We start from the raw sequence: 22,468 nt of genomic DNA on the forward strand, positions 1-22,468 counted from the left end.
AGGTCCATAGTCCGTATTTTGCAGGTAGTAGGTTGTACCACACAGGATCCACTATGTTGCACACAAAATTTATGGCATTGGAAGAATTGACCAAAAAAATAATTTTTCAAGAAAACTTAGGAACGGGGCGGCTCCCATCACGTTATAGGTAAGTCAAACTTTCACAAATACATAAGGGCCGTGTATTTTGGTCTCAATGATCCCACATTGGTTTCAAATTGTATAAGAGCAGCCCTACTGAAGATTCTCTACAAAACTTTACCAGATAACAATTATTGTAGTTAAAAGCGATCACTTGAATACAAACATGAGAGTAGAAATCCTCTCCTAATCTCTACGTCGGAGCTCAAGGATCCAAAGATCTAGGCTATTGAAGAAAGAGAGATTCAAACCCTTGGTTTGTCTGAGATGAGTTAGTGGACTGGACTGCTAAACTAGAAACTTAAAATGAATGGTTCGAATTTCTAGATCCGTTGGTTTCAGACACATAGATCTGAAATGGATCTCAGTTGCAAACGCGGCTCAAAATTGTTGACTATGAGTTGATTGCAACTTGCAGAGGCGCAGATTTTCTAATCTCTCAAAAGAATACAACCATTTTCTTACAAAGATATGAAAAAAATAAATATATATGAAAAGGGAATATGATGATACTATTGTAGATTGATCTATATTAATCTATATTAAATTAACCCGCATTACAATACAACTTTACACACTACAAGAACAATACTAGATACATTAGACACTTTTTATGAATATCAACTAAGTATCGTAAGTAAATTACTTCCGGTTGTTCAATCATTTGATCACCAAAATCATTTTTTGATAAATAATTACCATGAGTTAGACTCAATAGAATTTGATCAATCATTTTTTCTGTCATTAAGGTGGAGATCTGAACCAAGAATATGAAAAAAATAAATCCCTAGGGTTACACAAGCTAATAGTAATACAAGTAGTTCACAGTAGGCCTTCTCAAAACAGATTTCTAGAGGAACTTTTGCCGGTTTTGTAATCCCATCACTGCTTGAGTTTCTTATCATTTCTGGTTCTCTTTCTAAACTCTCGATTCTCCGTAGAGTACTGCTTTTTTATTAACAAATTGCTCATGGATGTTTTCAAAGCCTCAGCAGCTGTCAAGAAAAAGTTATCGTCAAACGACACTCTTCCCTGCAGCTTCTCGAGCAATTTCTCACCTCCGGGGATCTCAGCGTCTTTCAAAACAATTGGCCCATGCTCAACTGAATCAGGACTGGTTTCCTTGACGCCAGAGATAACCTTGACACGGGCCACACAAGGGTATTGAGAATCATGCAAGTTAGAGGCACCCGTTACCATCCACAATAATCCTGACGATAAGCTAGTTCCCAAGCTTGTAGGAATAAAGGCATCTCCCTCGATAGAAACCACCTGTTCGAATCACACGAAATGTCAATGCCTACTTTATGTGCGCGTCATGATAAATCTTCAGTAATTTAGCTCCAAGGAGCTATATTTCATGGTAATGAGGTAGTTAAGACTTAGGATAAAGGCGTTAACAGGAAGGGCAAACGATAAAAATCAAGGGTAACGCTATGCAATATGTGAAGTGTATAAAGAAGAAATTTCTCGTGAAGTAAATTCAACTACAACTGCCTGATAACAGGTCAGCGTGTACTTTTGTACGGATGTGTACTTACAGTTCATATTACTTAACTAATCGAGGTCCTTACCTTGGCGACATGGATTGTTTTAGCAGAAAGATCACAGCTCAATAATGTTATTCCTTGCAAACTACAATGGAATATCAAATTGAGGATCAAGTAATGAAATAAACAACCGCACAACGAAAGAAGAGATAAAGTCCAATAGATAGAAACTTGCCTTTGAACAGCCACTGCAACAAGGGTGCTATCTGGGATGCTGCACAAATCTGTAACGGCCCCATGGCACTCTTCTATTCCATTGGACCCTAAAAGTCCTGCCTTCAGAATGAAATCAAGTAAACAGCATGCCAACAGAAAAATTACAAGACTCTCGTAGCGCTAGTAAGTCTCAGCTAGAGAAATAGGAAAATTTTAGCCGAACATGCTAAAGTATTTCAGAAACAACAAAAAGGTGAATGGGAATCCCAGGAAACATAGAACTATTGAAGTACCTTTTCTCTGATATCAAATGTGTTTAGGAGAGATCCTGAGGAAATATCCCATAGACGAACCTGCAAAATCAATGTGGATCAATTAATCTACCGTACACAAGATGCATGTGGAAGCAGTTCAAAGACCATGAGTTATTACGATTGCTTACTGTCGAATCACCACTTCCAGAGACAAGAAACCCCTGGGGGCATTCCTGAGTGCAAACAAAGGCAAGGCATGAAACAAACCTGCCAATAGATGCATGAAAGTGAAGATAAGTGAAAGTTTAGTAACCAGAACATTTCCTAAATATGTTTTAGATCGAATTGCCAAAATTAATAAGAAACACCGAGCCCTGTATATTTAATTTCGAGTTCACTGCATGTTTTGTGCATATTGGGTTGAAGTTTAAAGGAAGGACTTGACTAAGCACATAGCAAATACGACAGTTTACATAATGCTTCTTCCTTTATCTATATAGTTTCTCTGTTGTCTTATAACAGAAGAGATAGCCACTCACTCTGTATGACCAAGGGAGAAACTTTGTATCTCGTGAGCTCCATCTAAAGGCTTCTTAGGAAACACTGTAACCTGCCAAAAGAAAAATCATGTAAACTATGTGCAAATGTAGCTATCAGATTATTCAAAAGATTGTAATGTTGGATTACTCGAATTTTGAAATCCCGGTCAGCACTAACGAAAAATTGTCCATCTGGTGAAAACTCCTGCCAAAATTACAATATTAATTACTACTAATCTTATCAATATCATGCGGTCATAGAAACAATGTACACCTATGATATAAGAACCACTATTATCTACGTGTGAGTAAGATACAAAGAAATGCCGAGCAACAGAAGACAACTCACCAGGCTTGTTATGATGCTACAATAGTGAGAAAGCAGCGGTGCCGCCTTCTTACTAACAGAAGCTTGATGTCCATCAGACATATCCACATCCACAACCCAAACAACCCCAAACTTGTCAGCAAAACAAACATAGGAACCATCATTGCTTATGGCAACTGCACTCACTCTTTTCTCTGAGCACCTATAACAAAAAAAGGCGGAAATAATATCAGATGATTTCGTTGATATGATCCTCAATACCATTCATAAGATTACCACAACGTCATGGGTGTTTCAATAATTTTTATTTCCATGATGAAGTTTGAATAACTTACACAGTAGTAATGCAGCGCCAAGATTCAGTCGACCAAATCTTGACGGTTTTATCATCACCAGCCGACACAAAAAGCTTCCCGTCTGCTCCGTAGCGAATGGCTCTTATCGAATCCTTATGAAGAGGACTACCAGAATTATCCACCAAAGAAACCGCACAACCCCCACTGTCACAAAACCATACAATCAAACAGTTATTTTGCTGAAATTGATTAATTTTCTCATAAACTCACATAAAAAAAGCCAATTAACTACATAAATACAACAAGAAACTGAATTTACAACTTCCAATTTTCCTGACAAATTAATCAGAGCCAAACAAAGCTTAAAGTTTCAAACTTGACCAAAACTGACACTGTGTTCAACATGTACAATTGAAACTACACAGAGACCGTCGACGTTTCAATCTTCAGGGACTCACGATTGAACCGTGTTGTACTTCAACGAGGCCAATTTTTGAAATCCAAAGCAACAATGCACGGAGACTGGGGGGAAATTGCTTACCGGAGGTCGAAGACGCGGAGGTCCGACCCGACGGCGACTGCGACGGAGCTCTGGGTAGGGTGGACTGCAATTAAGGCTGGGGCCACCTCAGAATCCTTGTTGGTCTCTCCGTTTTCCATCGGAGTGTCCTCCATTGTCGCTCAGAGACGGCTCTGGTTCGCGCTCGTACCAAGTTTGTGGTTTATCTTTTGGGTTTTGTAAAAAGCCCATCTAATTGTATTTGGGCCCAATGGCCCAATGGAAAATAATAAATATTCGGTTTGAAAATGGTTTGATTGCAAATTTGCAACTACGTAATTGTTTGGATCACTTCTTGAAGGGTTGAAAGTGTTTTCTTCGGACTTTGTTGGGCAGAAAACTTTTAAGCGTTTTGTTGGAGAAGCACATAAATTTTAATGAATTTTGTGACATTTCATAATAAAAACACTTTTAACAAAAGAGCTTTTGAGCATAATTGATTTTAACAAAATCAGTTTCAAACGAGCCTATGATATTTAACTTTAGTTAGTCGTGTAACTTGCGAAAGAAACTTCAGTAGGGTAGCTCTCTCATGGAGTGAGGCTAGTGTGTGGTGGTAGGCAACTCTCACACGGAGCGAGACTGGTGTGTGGAGTAAATGAGACTAGAATACAGGGGAACGAAGTGGCTGGTATCCCTATACCCTAATTGGCATCGTGTTGGATCAACGTATCATAATTATAATAAACAAACAGACTATGAAATTGGGTTGAACAGCATAGGTTTCCCCATCTGGTAAACATGAATGAAAGAAATTTAAATAAGATGCGGACATACATTAAGATTCTTTGTTCAATTATCCGGGAAAGAAAACAAAGGAAAACAAGTGCTTGATCCATGAGATACTTCATATAATTCTTGTACTGCTAAACTGTTACCTCTTCCAATGGCGCTTCGGCCTTTTACCGTGCTACCTTCGAATATAGGAGTTCCGAGGGGAACTCAAGTCGTAACATGACACAAAGCCGACCGGCGATAACAAAAGGGCAGCTGGCATATGGCCAATTCCTTCTAGCAGGAATGAAAAGCATCAGGAAGAGCACCTACGAAACAACAACAAATAGCGACCAGAAATGAGACCTAAATTCTCAACTGTGCACAACCATAAACACTTCCTTTGCACCGTGTCATTGGTGCTGCCTGGTGCCAAGTTGGTCTTTCACCTCCGATCGTGAGAACATCAACGTCTGATATTTGCTTGATTTCAGATGTCCCATGTTCAGAGAGGATCACCCCACCAATCACATAAATTTCATCTCCTAGCCCAGCCATTGCAAACCCAACTCTGCCACCAAACTCAGAAGCCGAAACCAATACCTTCACTGATTCTCTGTCTTGCCTGGAGATAACTCCATGGCTCATCACATAAAGTGCACCCTTAATGACTGTCATTGGACCCTGTTGCCAACCATAATCCTCTACCGTCCATTGAAGCCCCACATTGTCGAAGACTTGCACCGTTGATAAACCCCTGTGCAAGACGTACATCTTTTCTCCAATCACTATCCCTGAGCATGCAGCATTATGAGATAAATGTAGATCAGGAATTGGAGCCCACGCATCGTTGTCAGGGTCATACATTTCTGCTAAAGAGATTGATTTCCGACAGCTGGTTAAACCCCCTGCAACCACAATCTTTCCACCTAAAACACAGCATGCAAACATTGCACGAGGAACAAGCATAGATGCACGTGGGCTCCATCGCCTAATTACAGGATCGTATGACCAAACCTCATTGGTTGAAAAGGTACCATGGTCACCAGTCTGTGGGTCAACGGCATCACTGCCACCACCAAGAACAAACAGTTTTCCAGCAGTTGAGACAGTGCCGAAGTTGGAAAGGTTTTTAATTTTAGAGGGGAGAACAGGGAGTGTAATCCAAAGGTCTCGACGTGGATCATATAGCTGCCATAAATTATCTGGTTCATTAGCAGACACGCATAATAGATCCTCACATGAGCCAACTTCCTGTCGAGCTCTAAAAAGTTCAGCACTATGAATGGCAGCTTGCCAGGAATGAGAAACAAGCTCCAACTTGGGATGGAGATAGAAGGGAACCCATGCAAGGCACCTAAGGGCAACAGCGTCGGGAAGACCTTCTATCAGTTGTTCAGACATAATAATCACAGTTCATCTGTTTCAGATGATTCTTCACAGCTGATTGTAGCCACGCGAGCGCAGCACCGCAAAACAACCTGAAACAACAAAATATGAGGTTATGCCGAGAAGAGAATATTCATTTCGAATTTTCAAAATCAAAGTTTCAATGAAGGTGTATTAAGATCAAAGAAGGTGCACAATAAAGTTCAATGTATTTTCTATCAAACTTCATAAGTAATCAGCAAACAAATGCGACAAGTTACAACAAAAACTTTCAACAAAATCTCAACATTTGAAATCATCTCGTCAATTGTGTTGCAATTTTCAATGCCCTTATGTGCATATACTGCTACAAAAGACAATCACAGTGTAACATAATTTAGAAAATGAAATGGGTCTGATTCTCAATCACCAAAGTTATCACCGAGCCCCAAAACAAAAGATAAAAAATAGTCATCATTTACTAAAAGCATCCAAATGAGACTGCTAAAACATCGTGAAGGATCTTTACATGTGAATCCCACACTGCATAAATGACAGCCATCCTGAAGAGCATAAAACGTTCATCAATTTTCAAAACGTCGGAACATAATGTGCTTCATTCAAATGCACGCTATCATGTAAACTGAATGTCATAGAAAAGGCAGTTTTCTCAACTAGAAAAGAGAGAAAAGGAAATGTGGCGCAAGAAAATTAACCGTGATGCTCAAAAGACATAGGAAAAGACATAACAACTAAAACAAAATAACATAAGGTAAAACTAATTCTGCACAATACAGGATAAGAAAACTAACGCCAATGTTAGAAATCCAAGCCGCAGAGATTTGCTAACGTACTGATATTGCTAATATAGCCAAAACATAGCTGCATATGACTGCTCTCTGTTACTTACGAGTTTTAGTGAGACGTAAACCAAACAATTCTCTTCCCTATGCAGAAATCCCTACAAACACAAAAACAAAGACAAAGTTAAAAAATTTGAACTTTGAGGTATAATAGCTTGTATAAACGATGTTCAAAACATTAAAACTAACAAGTAATTATAGATATCTCACAGTACAAGACTACCCGCATTCAAACACATCAGACAAACTCATAGCATCTCAAATAAACTTCTTGTCGGTCCGAAAATTCTCACTACATTCAAGGATACACCACTGTCAGCTATGGCATAACTATTTGGCTTAATGTGGATTTACACACTAAACGAAAACGCATTGGTGCCAATCCGATCAGACTCCATTTAAGAATGACCCAGGACTCATTCAACCAAATGGTATGTAACTCACATGCATTACTACTTATGCAACAAAAGCATGAAAATTTTGTTTCAAATTTCAATCCAAAAAACAGAACCAATCAGATTCATGCACCAATTGATGCACAAAGCACACAACTTTGAATCTCAATCCCCACTATTACACTAAAATTCTTGACTTTTAACACAAAACCCACCTCCAATCCCACATAACAAAAACTGGGCAATCAATAATTTCAGTACTAACTAAAAATTTACCACAATTCACCCAAAATTATGGTAAAAAAATGCAAATTACAACTGAAACCACTCTAATCACATATTACAATTTCTTTTTCCTTGCCCATGAGAGAAAGGGAGAAAGATAGAGGGAAAGTGGATGTACCTGTAATACGGGAATCGGGTGAAGAACACAAAGATTGTGCTTTGCTGCTCAAATTTGTAGAGTGAGAGAGACAAAGAGGAGAGAGAGAAAGAGAGGGTGGCGTTTGGTTTTCTTGGCTGAGAGGATGACTTATCAGAGCTGTTATTTTGTGCGTGCTGTTTGTCTGTAAGGCAACGCGAGAGAATTCGAGCGTTATAGCGACGGATTGGAAATTGGGGAATTTTCTGTGTTCTTTTCTCTTTCACTTAACCCTAATAACCGAATAACCATTTGTGGGTATTCCTAATTTCCTAATTCCTGTTTGCTTCTGATTTCCTTGGCGCTTTGCCATGGCAATTTTGTTAGTTTTGGTTAGGTTGAAACGTGCATGGCACATGCTTTCAAAATCTTACCAAAAAGATTAAAACTTGGGTAATGGCATCCACTTACGTTATTCGTGCAGTACTTTGCAGGAAAGTATGGGGTTTTTTTTGTACTTTTGTTTATCCAACTCTATGATTGTCCCACTAATTGCGAGAGCTGCTACAATAAAGTAGTTTTGTCAATCGTTTTTATAGGAAGAAATCTTTCAGTGTATCAAGAAAACGATTAGGTATATCAAATGTCTTTTCTATAGAGCTTGTGTTTTCGTATGGAAAAACTTACTTGTTATCTAACTTACGATTAACAAAATTTTACCGTTCAATATTTGTGGATTGTCTATTCACATGAGCAACAGACTACAGTGAGAAGACAACAGGAGAGAGCCAAGAGTGATAGAGAGATCAAAAGCAATGTTTTGGGGTTTAGCATAAAGGTTGTAGATAAGTTGTTGTAACCGACTTATTAATAGTGCATATGTTTTCTCAAGAGAGATCACACGAAAAGTAGGTAAGTTTGTTGAACTTCACTAAATTCTTTGTATTTATGTGTGGTGTGTTTCTTTTATTTTTCATATATTCCCTAGCATTATTTTATAAATTTGTATAACAACGAAGATCATCGATAAACAAGATCAATTAAGAGATATTAAAATCAACGGAAGGTTGGATGCATTCATGTTTGACTGCAGAATAAGCCTTCCTTCCTTGGCATAGGGGGCACTGTGACGATCGGTCGTTTGCTGCGTGTCATGGAGCAATTTGACGGACCTACAAAAGTGCTTTTGTAGAAGAGAATTTTAGCATTTAATTTTGTGATTAATTTACTTAAAGAACACGATTATATTGGTCAAAACTCATGATTTTGTAGTTGATATGGTTGTTCTTTCATCTTCAGGATTGAAATCAACGTTTTACTGGTGACAAGTTAATTAATCTGTTTGCTTCTTTTGGTACAAGCAATGATTCCAGTACATGGTTTGTATTGTACATGGAAAAGTAGAACTCAGTGCCTGCTTTATTTCAATTCCATAAGCAAATAGATAGTGAAACTTACGTGACAACAAAGATAGATACGAAGAGATATAACTCATGTGATAACAAAGATAGACACGATGAGATATATAATCAGAAATAATGTAATCCATATACACTAAGCAATATACAAACCAGAAATCACGTACACTTACTGCTATTTGCTAATATGAAAGATAACCAATTCCATCCTTAACCGTCGATAAATTTTACTGTGTAACCGATGATATCCCGCTGTGTATAAGAATGAACACCAAAAGCCTACACTATGCAAAAAGTGGACCAATAACATGGCAGAAAAGCTTAGTAATTGGATGTGGAAGTTGAGGCATATGATGCAATGAAGAGCAAGAAGAACAGAAGATAAAATGCCATCTTGTTAGAATTTCCATCTGAAGACCCCATATGTGTTGATGGCACAGTTTTAAATCCACTCCCTGAAGGAGAAGTTGGTGTTCCTGAAGAAGGAGAATCTGCTAGAGTGGAAGACCCTGAAAAATCGTGATTAAAACTTAATCAACAAGTTCACTAAACCCAGCACAATCACAAAGATTAATAAAGTCATGTTGCACTCCTGTGTTATAGAATTACATAAACGGATAAACCATAATAATAATGTCATTTAGATTCACGAAAGTGAAAACACTGCAGACACACTTTTCTAATAGAACTGTATCAGGAACGTGGTCGGTTTTGTGTGTCTAAAATGCAGTACACAAAAGAGAATTGGTACTCAGAGGAGTACAAAATGATTTTTTTTTTTTTTTAATGACAATAACACTTCATTTTGCATACCCAGCGGCTAATTGGGGGACATTGCAAGCAGAGGGGAGAGCCAAGGCCTGAGTCTGATTGATGTTCACACCAAGTGAAGAAGAACTCACTGAGAACCTCACAGAGGCAATGTGGCTGAGAGCTGACCACATTGGAAAACTGTGAGCAACATGAGGAAGATGGGGATGATGAGTTTCCTGTCACATAATTAAGGCAAACGGACTTGCTAATATCACATCGGTGCAACTTGAAGATTGAGCAACAACGATGTCTCCTTCCCACAAAGCCATACAAAGACCAAAGTTAGCACCATGAATTCAATTCATTAATCCTCCTCCTAATTGCCATTTGCAACTGAAATTAAATAATATTTATGTGAAATTTGAGAAATAAGGAGATGTTTGGTGATGGGTTTATCTGGGTTTTGTGTCAGCAACAGGGGTTTGGGATTTGTATATATAAAATGGGGAATTGAAGGAAATAGAGGCAGCTGGTTTTCATTTTTGTCACCAACTTTTCCGACTTTGCAATAGATTTTGTTATTTATTAAACTAAAAATTTAGGAGGGGTTACCACTATGATTATAATCTATCTATAGTAGAAGATTTTGCGTTCAACTGTCACACATGATAAGTTCGTTACTAATTTATTAACCTAGCACATTATGTGACAAAACTGTCCTATCCCTTAATTAGTGTAAATATTAACTTTATTTGTGTAAATATAAATATATTGTTGTATAAAATAAACAATAAAAATTAAGGAAAACTAATAAAAATGACTTGAAAATTTTGAGTTTTAATGATAAGGACAAAATATAGGGTAAGGTGAATAGTATTAGGATTGATTTTTTAGTGTAAAAATGTGATTTTTGGTTAAAGTAAACAGTATAATGAATTTTTTGTTAAAACTCCCTAAAAATTAAGAGGTGCAAGGAAATCTTTGGACCACATAAGTGGTTTTTCTAGAACATGATGCCGTTTTAAAATGGCTCAAATGGGAGATTAAGATCAAGCTTTGGGCCCTATAACTATAAAGGGTTGGGATTGTGTCTACAAAGCCGAAGCATAGCAAAGTAAAAATCAAGTACCGCTAAATCAAATGGTCATCTAACATTAATATCAATCAATACTTGGTGAGTGGTTACATTTTCTTTTTATTCCTACTTTGTTTTTGTATTTTTTTTTCTTACAATATGATATTCAAAATTATTTTAATCTATGAAGAGTGGTATTTTGCCTTCATTATCAAATGGTAAAAGTACAAATAAATGGTATAAAGAGCAACACACAAGTGCGAATTGTGATCTCCATCGTCAAGATTCAAGAGAGAGAAATAAAAAATGATCAACTCCTAGAAAAGCACTCAAATGAAATGAAATGAAAAAAAAAATGTAGTGAAATATTTGTAGAACTAGATCGCATGCTCCAAATATCTGCAGACAAGAAGACTCAAAATTTGGCCAGAGAAGAAGCACATGGCATGACGAAAACGAGGACGAGCACAAAGTGAAAAGGTGCTCTGTCGACGCATCCGTTGGATGCGTTATCGTCGGTGGATGGTACTGTTTTAGACCCTCCTCCTGCATTAACACAAGTCATATTATCAGTATATATGTCGAGAAGTAAATTGACATTGTGACAACATAACGTAGCGGACCGTTAGAGGATACAACATTGCTCGATGCATATCTATTTATTGAATATATTTTCTACCTGAAGCTCAAGGAATGTCCGAGGCTGAAGGCGAAATGGCACCTTCAGGAGTTGAAGCATCTGAAGGTGTTTCATTGGAGGAAGCTGCTCGGGAACTTGCTGGAGGAGTTGATGAAGTTGAAGGTCCATTGGCACCTGCTTCAACAATAATCAAATCAGCTCCAACTTATTTGTATTGTTGGGTCAATATACCTAAATAAGAGTAGCTATTTTGGCACTCTTAGTTTAACTTCTGACACTTCAAATTAATTATTTTATAATTTATATATTATCTGCATTCATTGTCGAGTGCAAAGAAATAAACTGAGACTGCAAAAATCACTACTAAATAATTTCAACTGACCTCATTGGCTAAGGGGAGGAGTTTTCACTTCGCAAGCACCGGGCAAAGACAAAGCAAGTGTTTGGTTTATGGTGATGCCCAATGAGGCGCCGCCACCGTTGAGTAACGAGCAAAGGCACTGTGGAGATGACTGGACAACATTGGAGAGCTGTGATCAGCAAGAAGATGAAGGGTTTGATGAGTTTCCAGTAATGAAGTTGAGGCATGGAGCCAGGCTTGTGATTGTGCTGGTGCAGCTTGACTGAGCCATGGCTCCACCCAATAGCATGGACCAAGGACTAGGGCTAGAGCCATCTCAATCCCCTTGAATGACATGGCCAACTGGACTTGTTTAAAAATAATGAGAAGAGATGGACTTGGTGATTAAAATTTTAAAAGATGTGTGTGTAATTTGTATATTTCTGATTTGGGTTTGAGTGAGGAAAGACAAGGGATGGGATGGAAATTATATAGGGATTTCTTTTTTCTGTAGAGACAATAATTAAGATTGGTATGTTTTGTCAAAAAAAGATTGGTGAATTTGGGTGGCCAACTTCAACTGAATTAGTGTTTGCTGGCAACTAAAAATAGCTTTTTAATAAAATTAGATAATAAATTGTCATTAATTAATAATGTTCATCCTACTAGAATACAATAATAAGCATGCCTAATGATATGCTCCAAAATCAGATTACCTACCTTAGTTTTTGGAGCTACTCAGTAACAACTTGATATGTCAAAGCAAAAAGTAAGATAAAGTTGATAAACATATACAATATTCATATTTGAGAGGAACACGTCATACATAATTGAATAAAATTTACATAATTTGATCATCAATTATCCGGTAAATGTTTTGTAACTCAAGTTGTTAAACGTGCTTATCTCTACACTTAAAGCATCTCAAGTTATTAAAATAGTTTACTAGTACACCAGAGGATCTATATCCCTCAATGTGTATGAAACCAAGGGTTTTGATTTATACATTAAGGTATAAATCAAAAGTTAATTAGGGAAACTCTTGTAAAAATTTATGCCACGTTATTTATTAAACACTTTTCGCAACAGTATGAATCTCTCTTTTTTAGGATGGGGTTCTCTCCCCTTTCTTTTTCCCTTCCCCCCCCCCCCCCCCTCTCTCTCCCTTCCTCCTCTCACAGGTTTTTTTTTTGTTTTTTCATTCTTTCTCTCTCTTCAAGATCTACAAGATGAAATCTTGAGCATTCAAATATGAGGGAAAGGGAGGAAAAAAAAAAGGAGAGAGAACATTGTCTTTTTTTTTTTATAAAAAAAATCCTTATCTATTTTTTGGTTTCACCTAATCTTACATGATATCCCCCTTGAGATCGACCCAGTTGCACACCCTATTGAATGAGAAATTTTTCTCCGTGTTCAGAATACGGAGTTGTACTCTATATGTTACCATATAAATAGAAGGAAGTTTTTTTTTCAAGTCAAAGTTTTTTATTTTTTTTTTTTTATCAAGTCTCTTCCTCTACTTAACATATGGCGTATGTACACACTGAAAAATATCTCCTATTGAATATCTTCTCGCTAACTAGAAGTAAAAGAGAATGCTATAAGTAAAAAACGATTCGTCCAAGTAGGAAAAATAACTAGATAAAGTTGTTGAACTCCAAAACCGACTATTCATTTTTATATTTTCACTCGAAACCTCTCTATTGTATCAGCTATAAAATACCTCCTCAACTTGAGCCAAACCCAACTAAGTTCTAAATCCCAGTATTTCAATTCCCATAGCCTTCCATTGAAGACAAAATCATGGAATCATTCAAGGATTGTCGATTAAGTCTAATCCCAATTACCCTCCTAATCATTTCACTAAGATTGGTTAATGGGCAGATAAGTACACCATGCACAGCCTCAATGATAAGCAGCGTCACTCCATGCGTAAACTACATCACCGGGAGTACCAGCAACGGCGGGTCACCGACAGCCGAATGTTGCAGTTTGTTAAAGTCGTTAATGGGCACCGGCATGGACTGTGCCTGTCTTCTTATAACTGGTGGTGTTCCTGTCCAACTGCCCATTAACCGAACCCTCGCGCTTTCTCTTCCTCGAGCTTGTAAGATGGGAGGCGTCCCACTGCAATGCAAAGGTGCGTACTCACATAAGTTTTTTGTTTTTTTTAATTGTGTTATACTTTAGGTGACAATAATTCACTTGGACAAGAAATCTAATTTTGCGATTTTTTTCTTCTCAATCTGCAGCCTCTGGTAGTCCTTTACCTGCTCCAGGTATGTTCAAATTCATGTTATTCTAAGATGTAAAAATTTAAACCTCGTTTGGTGTTGAGACAAGACAAGACTAATAATCAATTAAAATGGTCTCTCGTGTCTTATTTTCGGTTAACTTATACATATTAAGACTAGACTTATTAAATTGGGCAATTGTCCGACATATTGTGACTTACACAACCCATCTAGATTGGGTGAGACTTTGTAGTCCTGTCCCGGACACCAAACGGGTCATTTCACAATGTGCCAATGTGTTAACTAGTACTTGAACTGGCAGGTCCTTCGTTACTAGGGCCAGCTCGTCCACCAACAGCTTCTTCACCTTTAAGTCCAAGAGGTAATATTTATTGATTACTAGCTAATTTTCTATTAAATTTCAAAGAAGACTTACTCTTTTTTATGAAGGCTATAGTACTAACGTTGATATCTTGGAATTGATGGGCAGCTTCTAAGGCAGTTGCATCAGGTCCTGCACCAGAATCTGGAACATCCGATGATCTGCAGCCAGCATCTCCATCAGATGAATCAGAAGCTCCAACACAAAGTACCCAAGGAATCGGACGACCACAGCTGACCCCATCAGCATCGAGTTTATCTTATGTTTCCCCACCATCTGTCCTACTGATAATGTTGGGAATTATGGTTTTCAATTCTTACTAGTTATTGCTAGTTACCTCTGTATCATATGCATTTTTTTATGGTTTAAGATCTTTAATTTTATGTTGTGTTGATCGGGATGGTGTAAGCTTGATAAAAATTGTTACCTTGGCTTATTAGATGTTTAATCGTTTGGGCTAGTGATTGTCGTCTAATACGTGATAGCCAATCAAATGTTTACAATGGCGAATTCGTTGTATTTTCCTCTTGGGAGCCAGATGAAGTCCGCGTGCCATTTTGAGGCATTTTGATCTTGCCGCTCCATGCTTAAGGAAAACATCAAAGAAGAATTAGACAATTTCATGGTGAGGTGGACAATTGCATAAACTCGACCAACCCTATGCGGATTCCGTCGTGTATAATCAATATAACATAAAAGAGAAACCCTAATCGCAATGAACCATGCATGTGCAAAATATGTCATCAGACACGCCGGGGGCATTTTCGCATTTTGACGAGCCGCTGAGGTCTTGCAACCAACATTTTTCTTCACATTTCTCGTCATACCGTGTATTATTAATTGCAGCGATAATCCGCTATCACCACTTTGCATCTCTTGACATCAATAGTAGCTGCACATATATATGACAAGTTAATTTGGCATGCATGGATATTTGCTATAGGACGTGGAGGACCTAGTAGTTACCTGAACACAGAAGAACAAGAACGATTAGAAAGCTGAGGAGTGAAAAGGATTTGGCCATCTTAAACATTTAAAATGTAAGCGTTTTGTGAGCAAAAGAAAACCTACAAATAGCTTTGAGCCTGTGAACTTGTCTTTGTATCACAATATTTCTTGACATACATCGTAAATTAAAAATAAAAATTAATGGGCAAATCTGTAAGGATCCATTCCTTTTTAGTTGTGAATTACAATTTGTCACGTACACATAAATAACTCACAAAAAGCACAAAAGGAAAAAGATTTGTATATATGTCAAACTATGATTTAGCTGCAAGATGAATGCATTCTTACAAGTCACCAACAATGTATTAATGATTAATGCTGTACAGGAGATAAGGAAATGTTAAACAATCACATATTATCATGAGACCTAGATGGTAAATTACAAATAAATTAAACACTACTAAATTAGCTCCTTCTATGCAAGGAGTCATTCTGTCTTACATGTAAATTAAGCGTATTTGTCACGTACACATAAATAACTGACAAAGGCCACAATAGGAAAAAGATTTGTATATATGTCAAACTGTGATTTAGTTGCAAGATGAATGTATTCTTACAAGTCACCAACAATGTATTAATGATTAATGTTGCATAGGAGATAAGGAAATGTTAAACAAGCACATATTATAGCGAGACGTACATGGTAAATTACAAATAAACACTACTAAATTAGCTCCTTCTATGCAAGGAGTCATTCCATTTTACATGTAAATCAAGTGTACCAAGATAATTCCAATAAGCACAAAAAGAAAAACCTAAGTATACTCGCCTAATTGTGATTTGTTTGAAAGGAAATATTACTCCTTATAGGAAATAGCCACATATTTTCCATTTAATGGTGTATAAACAAGTCTTAAAGCAATTTATTAGTCATCAGTGTTGCATAGGCTACAAGGAAATGTCTAACAAACACAACCCGATTACTTCGCTGATGTTGCCTATATAGACGGATTTCTTTCTGTTTTCGTTAAAGAAAATCACTTGGTCGCTTGTCGTTGTAGTAGTACCACCATAAAACACCGTCGTTTACAACGGCGAAGCTATAGGTTTTGATAAAGAGGTGGGCTAATGGAGACAATCGACCTTTTCTATTCTAAATCCAAAGGCAAAGGCAGGTTTTAGTATAATCAAGGTCAAAGGTACTCTAACCTAAACCTGTCATGCATAAGTATACTCCTGGAATTTTGGGAAATCCATCTCAACTTCACACTGGAGTATCCTCATCTACAATCACTTGCCAATTGTGTGCTCAACAAGGACACGGTGCGGCTAATTGTGTTTACAGAAACACTGGTTCTTCTAAACCTTGCCAAATTTGCAACAGGATAAATCATAGTGCTGTCACTTGCTTATGCAGAAATAGGAATTATACACCTACACCACATATGACTGCGATGCATTCTAGTTTCCCTGGAGAAAATCAAATGTATGCAATGCCATCTCATATGTCCACTGTCTTGCCACCTTCTATTTCATCTCATGTGTCAAATGCTATGTCAAGCTCTATGTCTGCATCACCATCTGCTCCACAAGTTTGGCTCACAGATTCAGGTGCTACAAACCACATGACCACTAATCTCATCAATTTGTCCTTAGCATCATCTAATCCACTGAATGAATGCAAACAGCTAAAGGTGATGGTTTGCAAGTGTCCCATATAGGGAATTCAGTCCTTTGAACTCAAGTTCATCCTCTTAAGTTGAATTCACGGTTATATATGTTCCAAAGTTGTCTTATAACTTACTGTTTGTGTGTAGACTTTGTTTGGACAATAACTGTTTGGTTGATTTTCGATGCATTCTACTTTTGGATTCAGAACAAAGCCATAGGGAGAATTCTATTCAAAGGCCTATGCAATAATGGATCGTATTCCATCTTTCACTTGCTTCCTTCAATCCATCACCGAAGGATCAAGCCCCTTCACCCAATTGCATATTAAGTCCAAAGTGGCATAGCAGACTAAGTCATCCCTTCAAGTCAATAGCATCTCTTATGCTTATTAAGTCCAAAGTGTCAGTTGTGAAGGATTTCTTACCTACAATGTGTCAAAGTTGTTTACAGGAAAAATTTAGAACACCTCCTTTCTCATCTTCTGAAGAAAAAAAAGTCTGTAATTCCTTTCTAAGTCGTGCGTAGTGATTTTTGGGTTCCGGCACTTAGTAAATCAATAGATGGTTTCAAATACTATGTGCCATATACAAACAAATGTACAGGATATTGTTGATTATTTCCCTTGATTAATATCAATCCTTTTTACCACCTTTGCAAGGGATGAAATATATGGAAAGTCACTATATAAGTTAAATGTTGGATGAAATCAAAATGTTAATACATGATGCTATGAACTCATACCCAACCATTTGGTTATGCGAAAATATGATATAACCTTTTTGTTTTGTAGTTGATGGTGCTAGAGTTTAGGCTACTTTTGTAGTTTGATGATCAAACTTTATGTATAGATCGACTTGTCTAATCCTTCATCAACATCTTTTATAAACATAATAAAATAAATAAAAAATTCTAACAACACGTTATCTACTTGATCTTACACATTTCTTCTTTATCTCTCTCACCATTCTTTCACTCTTACTCAATTATCCTCTCTTCCTGCCATTCAGTACTATAGTCTGATGATATTCTTCTTTACTTGTAAGTGAGAGATCTTAGATTTGAATCTCGTGGATGACGAATTCGATACCAAATTAGGTTGCCCATTTGTGGTTTAACCGAACTCTCCCCTCTCATTAGTGTAAAATATATCGTACTAAAAATAAAAAAAATTATCCTCTCTTCTTCGTACATTCTCCTCATATATTAAACAAAAATTAAAACCTAAACACTAAAAATCAAATAGATATCAAACATGCTATAGATATTTTGTTTTATTTCTTTCTTATTGATAATCCATGAAGAGAGAGGAAGAGAATCTAGCACGGGTATGAGCATAAGCAATATAACATATTTCCAATTATGGGAAGCTTGTAGATTTCTTGGCAAACTCCCTTAGTTGCGGGATACTGAGGAAATCTAGAGATACATTTATCAGTGCATGATTGACTCGGCCCTGGAATTTCACATTTGACATCTTCTAACGTTGAACCGCAAGTGCCTTCATCCATCGGTCTCGTTGCCACCAAACTAGAAGCTACAAAAAATTGAAATTGAACATATTATAAGAATACACTTTTTCAAAGGAAGAAAAAAAAAAAAAAAAAATGAAGTATACAAAAGTATACCCTTCTCATGTGCAGATAACATGTTGACGTTACCTAAATCGAGAAGAACAAAAATGACCAGAAAACCAACGAGCGACAATGTATTAGCCATCTTATATAACTTTACAATACAATAATATTAGAAGAATAGAATCTTACAAGGAGCTCTTTACTTGTCATTTCTTATTCCTAATTGTATTTATAGGCTTGAAAAGCGGGTAGGTTTAAGGAGATAAATATGGTATTCGACGTTGCTCCAAACACAGAGAAACAAGGTGTTAGAACAAACAGAATCAGATTACCCTTTGTTTACATTAATAATGTCGTATATATAGGTCAAACACAATCCGATTACTCTCCTTATTTTGTCAAAAAGGAAAATGAAAATTCTCCCTTGTTTTGGCTAATTGCAATCAAACCGATATTGCGTATAATCTAAAGGTTTACAAAGAGAATAGTGCTATTCACATATTCTTGTTAAATGGGACATGCGTAAAGAGAAGAATTGATCCTTATAAACAACGACCCTCATATTTTCCATTAAAAAATTAGAACATGACCAATTAAGCACATATTAGAACCCGTGTTAAATGGGACATGTGCGGTGTTCTTTTATCTTTATTTAGAAGTTTTGTCTCACTCATTTTTTTTAAAGAAGGTTTTTAATACTAGTGTTCAACGCCGAAGTTCGTTTTAGCAGTGTATTATTTTTTGAAGTTTGTCTTCAAGATGAGTGTTTTATTTTATCTTTTGTTTATGCTCCGTAGTTATCTTGAGGCAATGTGTCCTTTAATTACGGACAAACTTTTGTTTATTAAAAATACAATAATTTAGAGAGAGAGAGAGAGTTCCGAACCAGGAATACTCGTGCGAGAAAGATGTTAAAGACTTGGACTTTCAGATTGTGCAAAGAAATTCATTTACGTTGTAAAAGTATACTAAAAATCATAAGATATCTACGAAAGAAACAAATTCATAGAAATCTATAAAATCTTATAAAATTGTTCGAATCTATTAAAATTATTTAAAATCTATCACTTAATAAAATTCTCTTAAAACCCTATCAAATCCAAATTAACTACAACCTATAAGTATCTGAATAAAACCGACCAAATTCATGCCAAAAAATACGTAAGCGACATCGCATTAGTGTCTTTCTTGAGCCTGTTGTTAAAGAATTGAATCTGGGCCCAACCTGAAGCCCATAGAAATCCTTCTCTTCGCTCCTCTTCCCCTAGATCCTTTTCCAGACTTCGTCTTCTTCCTGTTCTTCCGAGCTAGCTCTTCTGGGATAACTCCACCGACCGTGCGGACGCAGACGCCGAGTTAACAGTATGTAATTTCGGTTTTTACTCTCACTTAGGTGAGCTTATTGTTGCTTGTGTAATAGTTAGCACCGGCTTGTTTGGATTTACTCGTTAAGCATAGAATGCCCACCAAGCGTTCGACGAAATGCCTCAACGCTTTTTGACAAGTGGGAATGCGTTTGGAAACTGGGTTCTTTGCTTGTGTACTTGGAAATCTAAGTTTTGCTATGAAAAATTGTATTTAACAGGAAAAATTCGGTGAACCCTACTCGCTGATTTTAGGAAATGGGGTTGTTTCTTATGCTGTGAGATTTAATGTGAGTGTTATGCTAATCTTCCATTGAAATATCGCATCTTTTGGTTGTAATGTTTGTTTTGGCTTCTGCAGATATCTGGGTTTAATTTGAATGGGTTGGAAGGCGGCTGAGAAACTCATTAGGCACTGGAAGATTCTCAGAGGAGATAATGTGAGGGGGGAATGTGTATCATTTTTTTTGTGCCTCTTTCTTTATCCATTATTTATTAGTTAACAGTTTTTCTAATCTCATTTACAGGTGATGATAACAAGAGGCAAAGACAAGGGTGAGACTGGTGTCATCAAGCGAGTCATTCGCTCTCAGAATCGTGTCATCGTAGAGGGAAAAAATCTGGTATCGTTCTGGCCCTATAAATCCGTTTTATTCTGGTCACTTCAATCAGATTGAGATTGTAGATGATCTCTATCATTATCATGAGAAATGTGTGATCATGTTTTTGGGTGTGTGCTCATTCCACACGCGTACTATTAAGCAAATAGAATTGACCAGTGTAATGTGGGTGATAGTCTGTCGACAGTATACTTATTTATCAAAAGTATCTTTAATGGTCGGAAGGTCTTCTAATGATCATGTTAGTAGTGAAGTCTCTATCTTGTGCAATGCACATGGAATGAGTCCTGTTGTGTTGAAAAAATCCATAGGTTTGAAGGATACCATTCAGACGAGAACCATGTAGCATATGATGTTCAAGGTTCCAATGAATTATGTGGATTTTGGTTGCCACTGAACAAGTACTCTGTCGTTGCAGGTAAAGAAACATATCAAGCAAGGCCAAGGTCATGAAGGTGGGATTTTTACTGTCGAAGCGCCTCTCCATGCCTCAAATGTTCAAGTTGTTGATCCAGTGACAGGGTAAGGATGCACTTGTCTTAACATTATGTTTTAAAATTCGTCAAGTCTTCCTCCTTTGTTTCACTCTTGCAGTGTGGTGATCAAAATCTTCATCCTGCAGGAGGTCTGTTAAGGTTGGTGTGAGATATCTCGAGGATGGAACGAAAGTTCGAGTATCTAGGGGATTAGGCGCGTCGGGATCTATAATCCCTCGTCCTGAGATATTGAAGATAAGGACTACTCCAAGACCTACAGTTGGTACGTATCTCAAGTCCTGAGATCTTATATTCTTTTGTTGCTACTTGTGAACACATATCTCAGTTTGCCATATTTTCCGCTGATAATCCAAACAAACTTTGGTTGCAGCTGGCCTCAAGGACACTCCGACCGATGTCGTGTTCGAGAAGACTTACAATGCTAAGACGGGGAAGGGCATGCCTGAACTTTGAGAGAATGAGTTTCCTACTATCATTCTAAAGCTCGGAGGGTGGATTGTAGCAGAAAGACATGGGAACATGGTTGAGAAGTTTGTGTACTGAACTTGTGCTTACATTTTGTTATTTCGTTGGTAGCATTGTACAAGCGAGATGGCTTGATTGCTATAGGATTTTTGAGATGAATGACTTATTCTTGCATATGGAACACCTCACATCGCTATACTAGTACATGGATCCCAAACAACGGATAAAATTGTGTTTAAATAGTGCAACACGCATTTGGATATGTTTGGCAAACAATCTTAAAGGAGATTAGAAGATCATTTTTAACGCTTTCTGGAGAAACACATTGCAGATGAAAAGCATTGTGACCTTTTTCTTAAGTGGCTATGTTTTTAGTAAAAACGCTTATGAGCATAGTTATTAAAAGAATCACGAGCTAATACAGATAATGAGGAATCAACTACGTTACATTATGCGTGACGATATTAATATTAATATAATTAAAAACGTATATAAAAATTTAACTCAAATTTATAGTTAAAAAAACACTTGTTCTAATCAACATGATTACTACACTGATCTCAGTAACGGAATTTTGCAAGCTATAGTAGTGAGAGAATTCTCTGACAAAGAAAAAAAATTAAATAAGAAAGAAAAGAAAAAAGTGGAGGAAGTCAATGGATAAATTGTTTGGTAGCTAGAACCTTACATGTCCGTACAGGCGACTGCCATGTGATTCACATGGACATGGTGAGCGCTGCAGAAGACACCGATCAGACGTCGCATCCTTTTTGCATGCCCACCAAAACTCCCCAAATAAAAATCCCCCGACCTTTTGTCCGTCCCAATTAATTGAAGTACAACGCAAAACAATTCAATGCAAATCCAAAACCAGAAACCGCTGCTACGAAAGCTTACGAGGCATACCAAAGTAGTCTCCACTGGAGCTCTGGATTGATCTAACGATCGACACGTAAATCGGAC

At 37.1% G+C, this 22,468-nt stretch overlaps 4 protein-coding genes and 1 pseudogene across 9 annotated transcripts; 2 read left to right on the forward strand and 3 right to left on the reverse strand.

Moving 5' to 3' along the window:
• Window positions 1-861: 861 nt before the first annotated feature.
• LOC103960112 (tRNA (guanine-N(7)-)-methyltransferase non-catalytic subunit wdr4) lies at window positions 862-3,970 on the reverse strand. Its single transcript, XM_009372526.3, has 10 exons — window positions 3,806-3,970; window positions 3,304-3,468; window positions 2,990-3,170; window positions 2,789-2,845; window positions 2,641-2,711; window positions 2,290-2,368; window positions 2,141-2,200; window positions 1,867-1,967; window positions 1,716-1,776; window positions 862-1,413 (listed from the first exon to the last, which is right to left on the reverse strand). Exons 1-10 carry the CDS (start codon window positions 3,937-3,939, stop codon window positions 1,024-1,026), a joined length of 1,299 nt encoding a protein of 432 aa, XP_009370801.1. The 5' UTR covers window positions 3,940-3,970; the 3' UTR covers window positions 862-1,023.
• Window positions 3,971-4,559: 589 nt separating this feature from the next.
• Window positions 4,560-7,886, reverse strand: LOC103960113 (F-box/kelch-repeat protein SKIP30-like). Of its 3 annotated transcripts, none has more exons than XM_009372527.3 (3): window positions 7,567-7,886; window positions 6,816-6,866; window positions 4,560-6,018 (listed from the first exon to the last, which is right to left on the reverse strand). In XM_009372527.3, exon 3 carries the CDS (start codon window positions 5,939-5,941, stop codon window positions 4,904-4,906), a length of 1,038 nt encoding a protein of 345 aa, XP_009370802.2. In that variant the 5' UTR covers window positions 5,942-6,018; window positions 6,816-6,866; window positions 7,567-7,886; the 3' UTR covers window positions 4,560-4,903. The 3 variants fall into 3 exon arrangements, with proteins under 3 accessions (XP_009370802.2, XP_048441631.1, XP_048441632.1); XM_048585674.1 differs by having other exon boundaries at window positions 6,760-6,866; XM_048585675.1 differs by lacking the exon at window positions 6,816-6,866.
• Window positions 7,887-10,978: 3,092 nt separating this feature from the next.
• LOC103960111 lies at window positions 10,979-12,190 on the reverse strand (annotated as a pseudogene).
• Window positions 12,191-13,250: 1,060 nt separating this feature from the next.
• Window positions 13,251-14,814, forward strand: LOC103960150 (non-specific lipid transfer protein GPI-anchored 16-like). The gene is made up of 4 exons (XM_009372564.2): window positions 13,251-13,890; window positions 14,003-14,029; window positions 14,307-14,366; window positions 14,475-14,814. Exons 1-4 carry the CDS (start codon window positions 13,554-13,556, stop codon window positions 14,687-14,689), a joined length of 639 nt encoding a protein of 212 aa, XP_009370839.2. The 5' UTR covers window positions 13,251-13,553; the 3' UTR covers window positions 14,690-14,814.
• A 4,891-nt stretch (window positions 14,815-19,705) lies between these two features.
• On the forward strand, window positions 19,706-21,679 carry LOC103960110 (50S ribosomal protein L24). 4 transcript variants are annotated; one of them, XM_048585542.1, is made up of 7 exons: window positions 19,712-19,921; window positions 20,145-20,213; window positions 20,285-20,363; window positions 20,451-20,546; window positions 20,962-21,065; window positions 21,166-21,302; window positions 21,411-21,679. In XM_048585542.1, exons 3-7 carry the CDS (start codon window positions 20,304-20,306, stop codon window positions 21,491-21,493), a joined length of 480 nt encoding a protein of 159 aa, XP_048441499.1. In that variant the 5' UTR covers window positions 19,712-19,921; window positions 20,145-20,213; window positions 20,285-20,303; the 3' UTR covers window positions 21,494-21,679. The 4 variants fall into 4 exon arrangements, with proteins under 4 accessions (XP_048441501.1, XP_048441499.1, XP_048441498.1 ...); XM_048585544.1 differs by lacking the exon at window positions 20,145-20,213 and having other exon boundaries at window positions 19,706-19,921; window positions 21,166-21,315; XM_048585541.1 differs by lacking the exon at window positions 20,145-20,213 and having other exon boundaries at window positions 19,712-19,952.
• Window positions 21,680-22,468: the final 789 nt, after the last annotated feature.

This window comes from the organism of the source record quoted next, unplaced genomic scaffold (genome assembly GCF_019419815.1).
Source record: "Pyrus x bretschneideri cultivar Hongxiangsu unplaced genomic scaffold, Pyrus_bretschneideri_v1 Contig23, whole genome shotgun sequence".
Taxonomy (NCBI): domain Eukaryota; kingdom Viridiplantae; phylum Streptophyta; class Magnoliopsida; order Rosales; family Rosaceae; genus Pyrus; species Pyrus x bretschneideri.

Excerpts from the sequence above, each read along its gene's own strand:
- LOC103960112 (XM_009372526.3), bottom strand. The coding sequence starts at position 3,939 with ATGGAGGACACTCCGATGGAAAACGGAGAGACCAACAAGGATTCTGAG. Across the intron at positions 3,469-3,805 it reads CTCCGCGTCTTCGACCTCCG|TGGGGGTTGTGCGGTTTCTT; the intron begins GTAAGCAATTTC and ends GTTTTGTGACAG. Across the intron at positions 1,777-1,866 it reads GTTGCAGTGGCTGTTCAAAG|TTTGCAAGGAATAACATTAT; the intron begins GCAAGTTTCTAT and ends ATTCCATTGTAG.
- LOC103960110 (XM_048585541.1), top strand. The coding sequence starts at position 20,304 with ATGGGTTGGAAGGCGGCTGAGAAACTCATTAGGCACTGGAAGATTCTC. Across the intron at positions 20,547-20,961 it reads TCGTAGAGGGAAAAAATCTG|GTAAAGAAACATATCAAGCA; the intron begins GTATCGTTCTGG and ends CTGTCGTTGCAG. Across the intron at positions 21,066-21,165 it reads GTTGTTGATCCAGTGACAGG|GAGGTCTGTTAAGGTTGGTG; the intron begins GTAAGGATGCAC and ends TTCATCCTGCAG.
- LOC103960113 (XM_048585675.1), bottom strand. The coding sequence starts at position 5,941 with ATGTCTGAACAACTGATAGAAGGTCTTCCCGACGCTGTTGCCCTTAGG.
- LOC103960150 (XM_009372564.2), top strand. The coding sequence starts at position 13,554 with ATGGAATCATTCAAGGATTGTCGATTAAGTCTAATCCCAATTACCCTC. Across the intron at positions 13,891-14,002 it reads CGTCCCACTGCAATGCAAAG|CCTCTGGTAGTCCTTTACCT; the intron begins GTGCGTACTCAC and ends CTCAATCTGCAG. Across the intron at positions 14,030-14,306 it reads TAGTCCTTTACCTGCTCCAG|GTCCTTCGTTACTAGGGCCA; the intron begins GTATGTTCAAAT and ends TTGAACTGGCAG.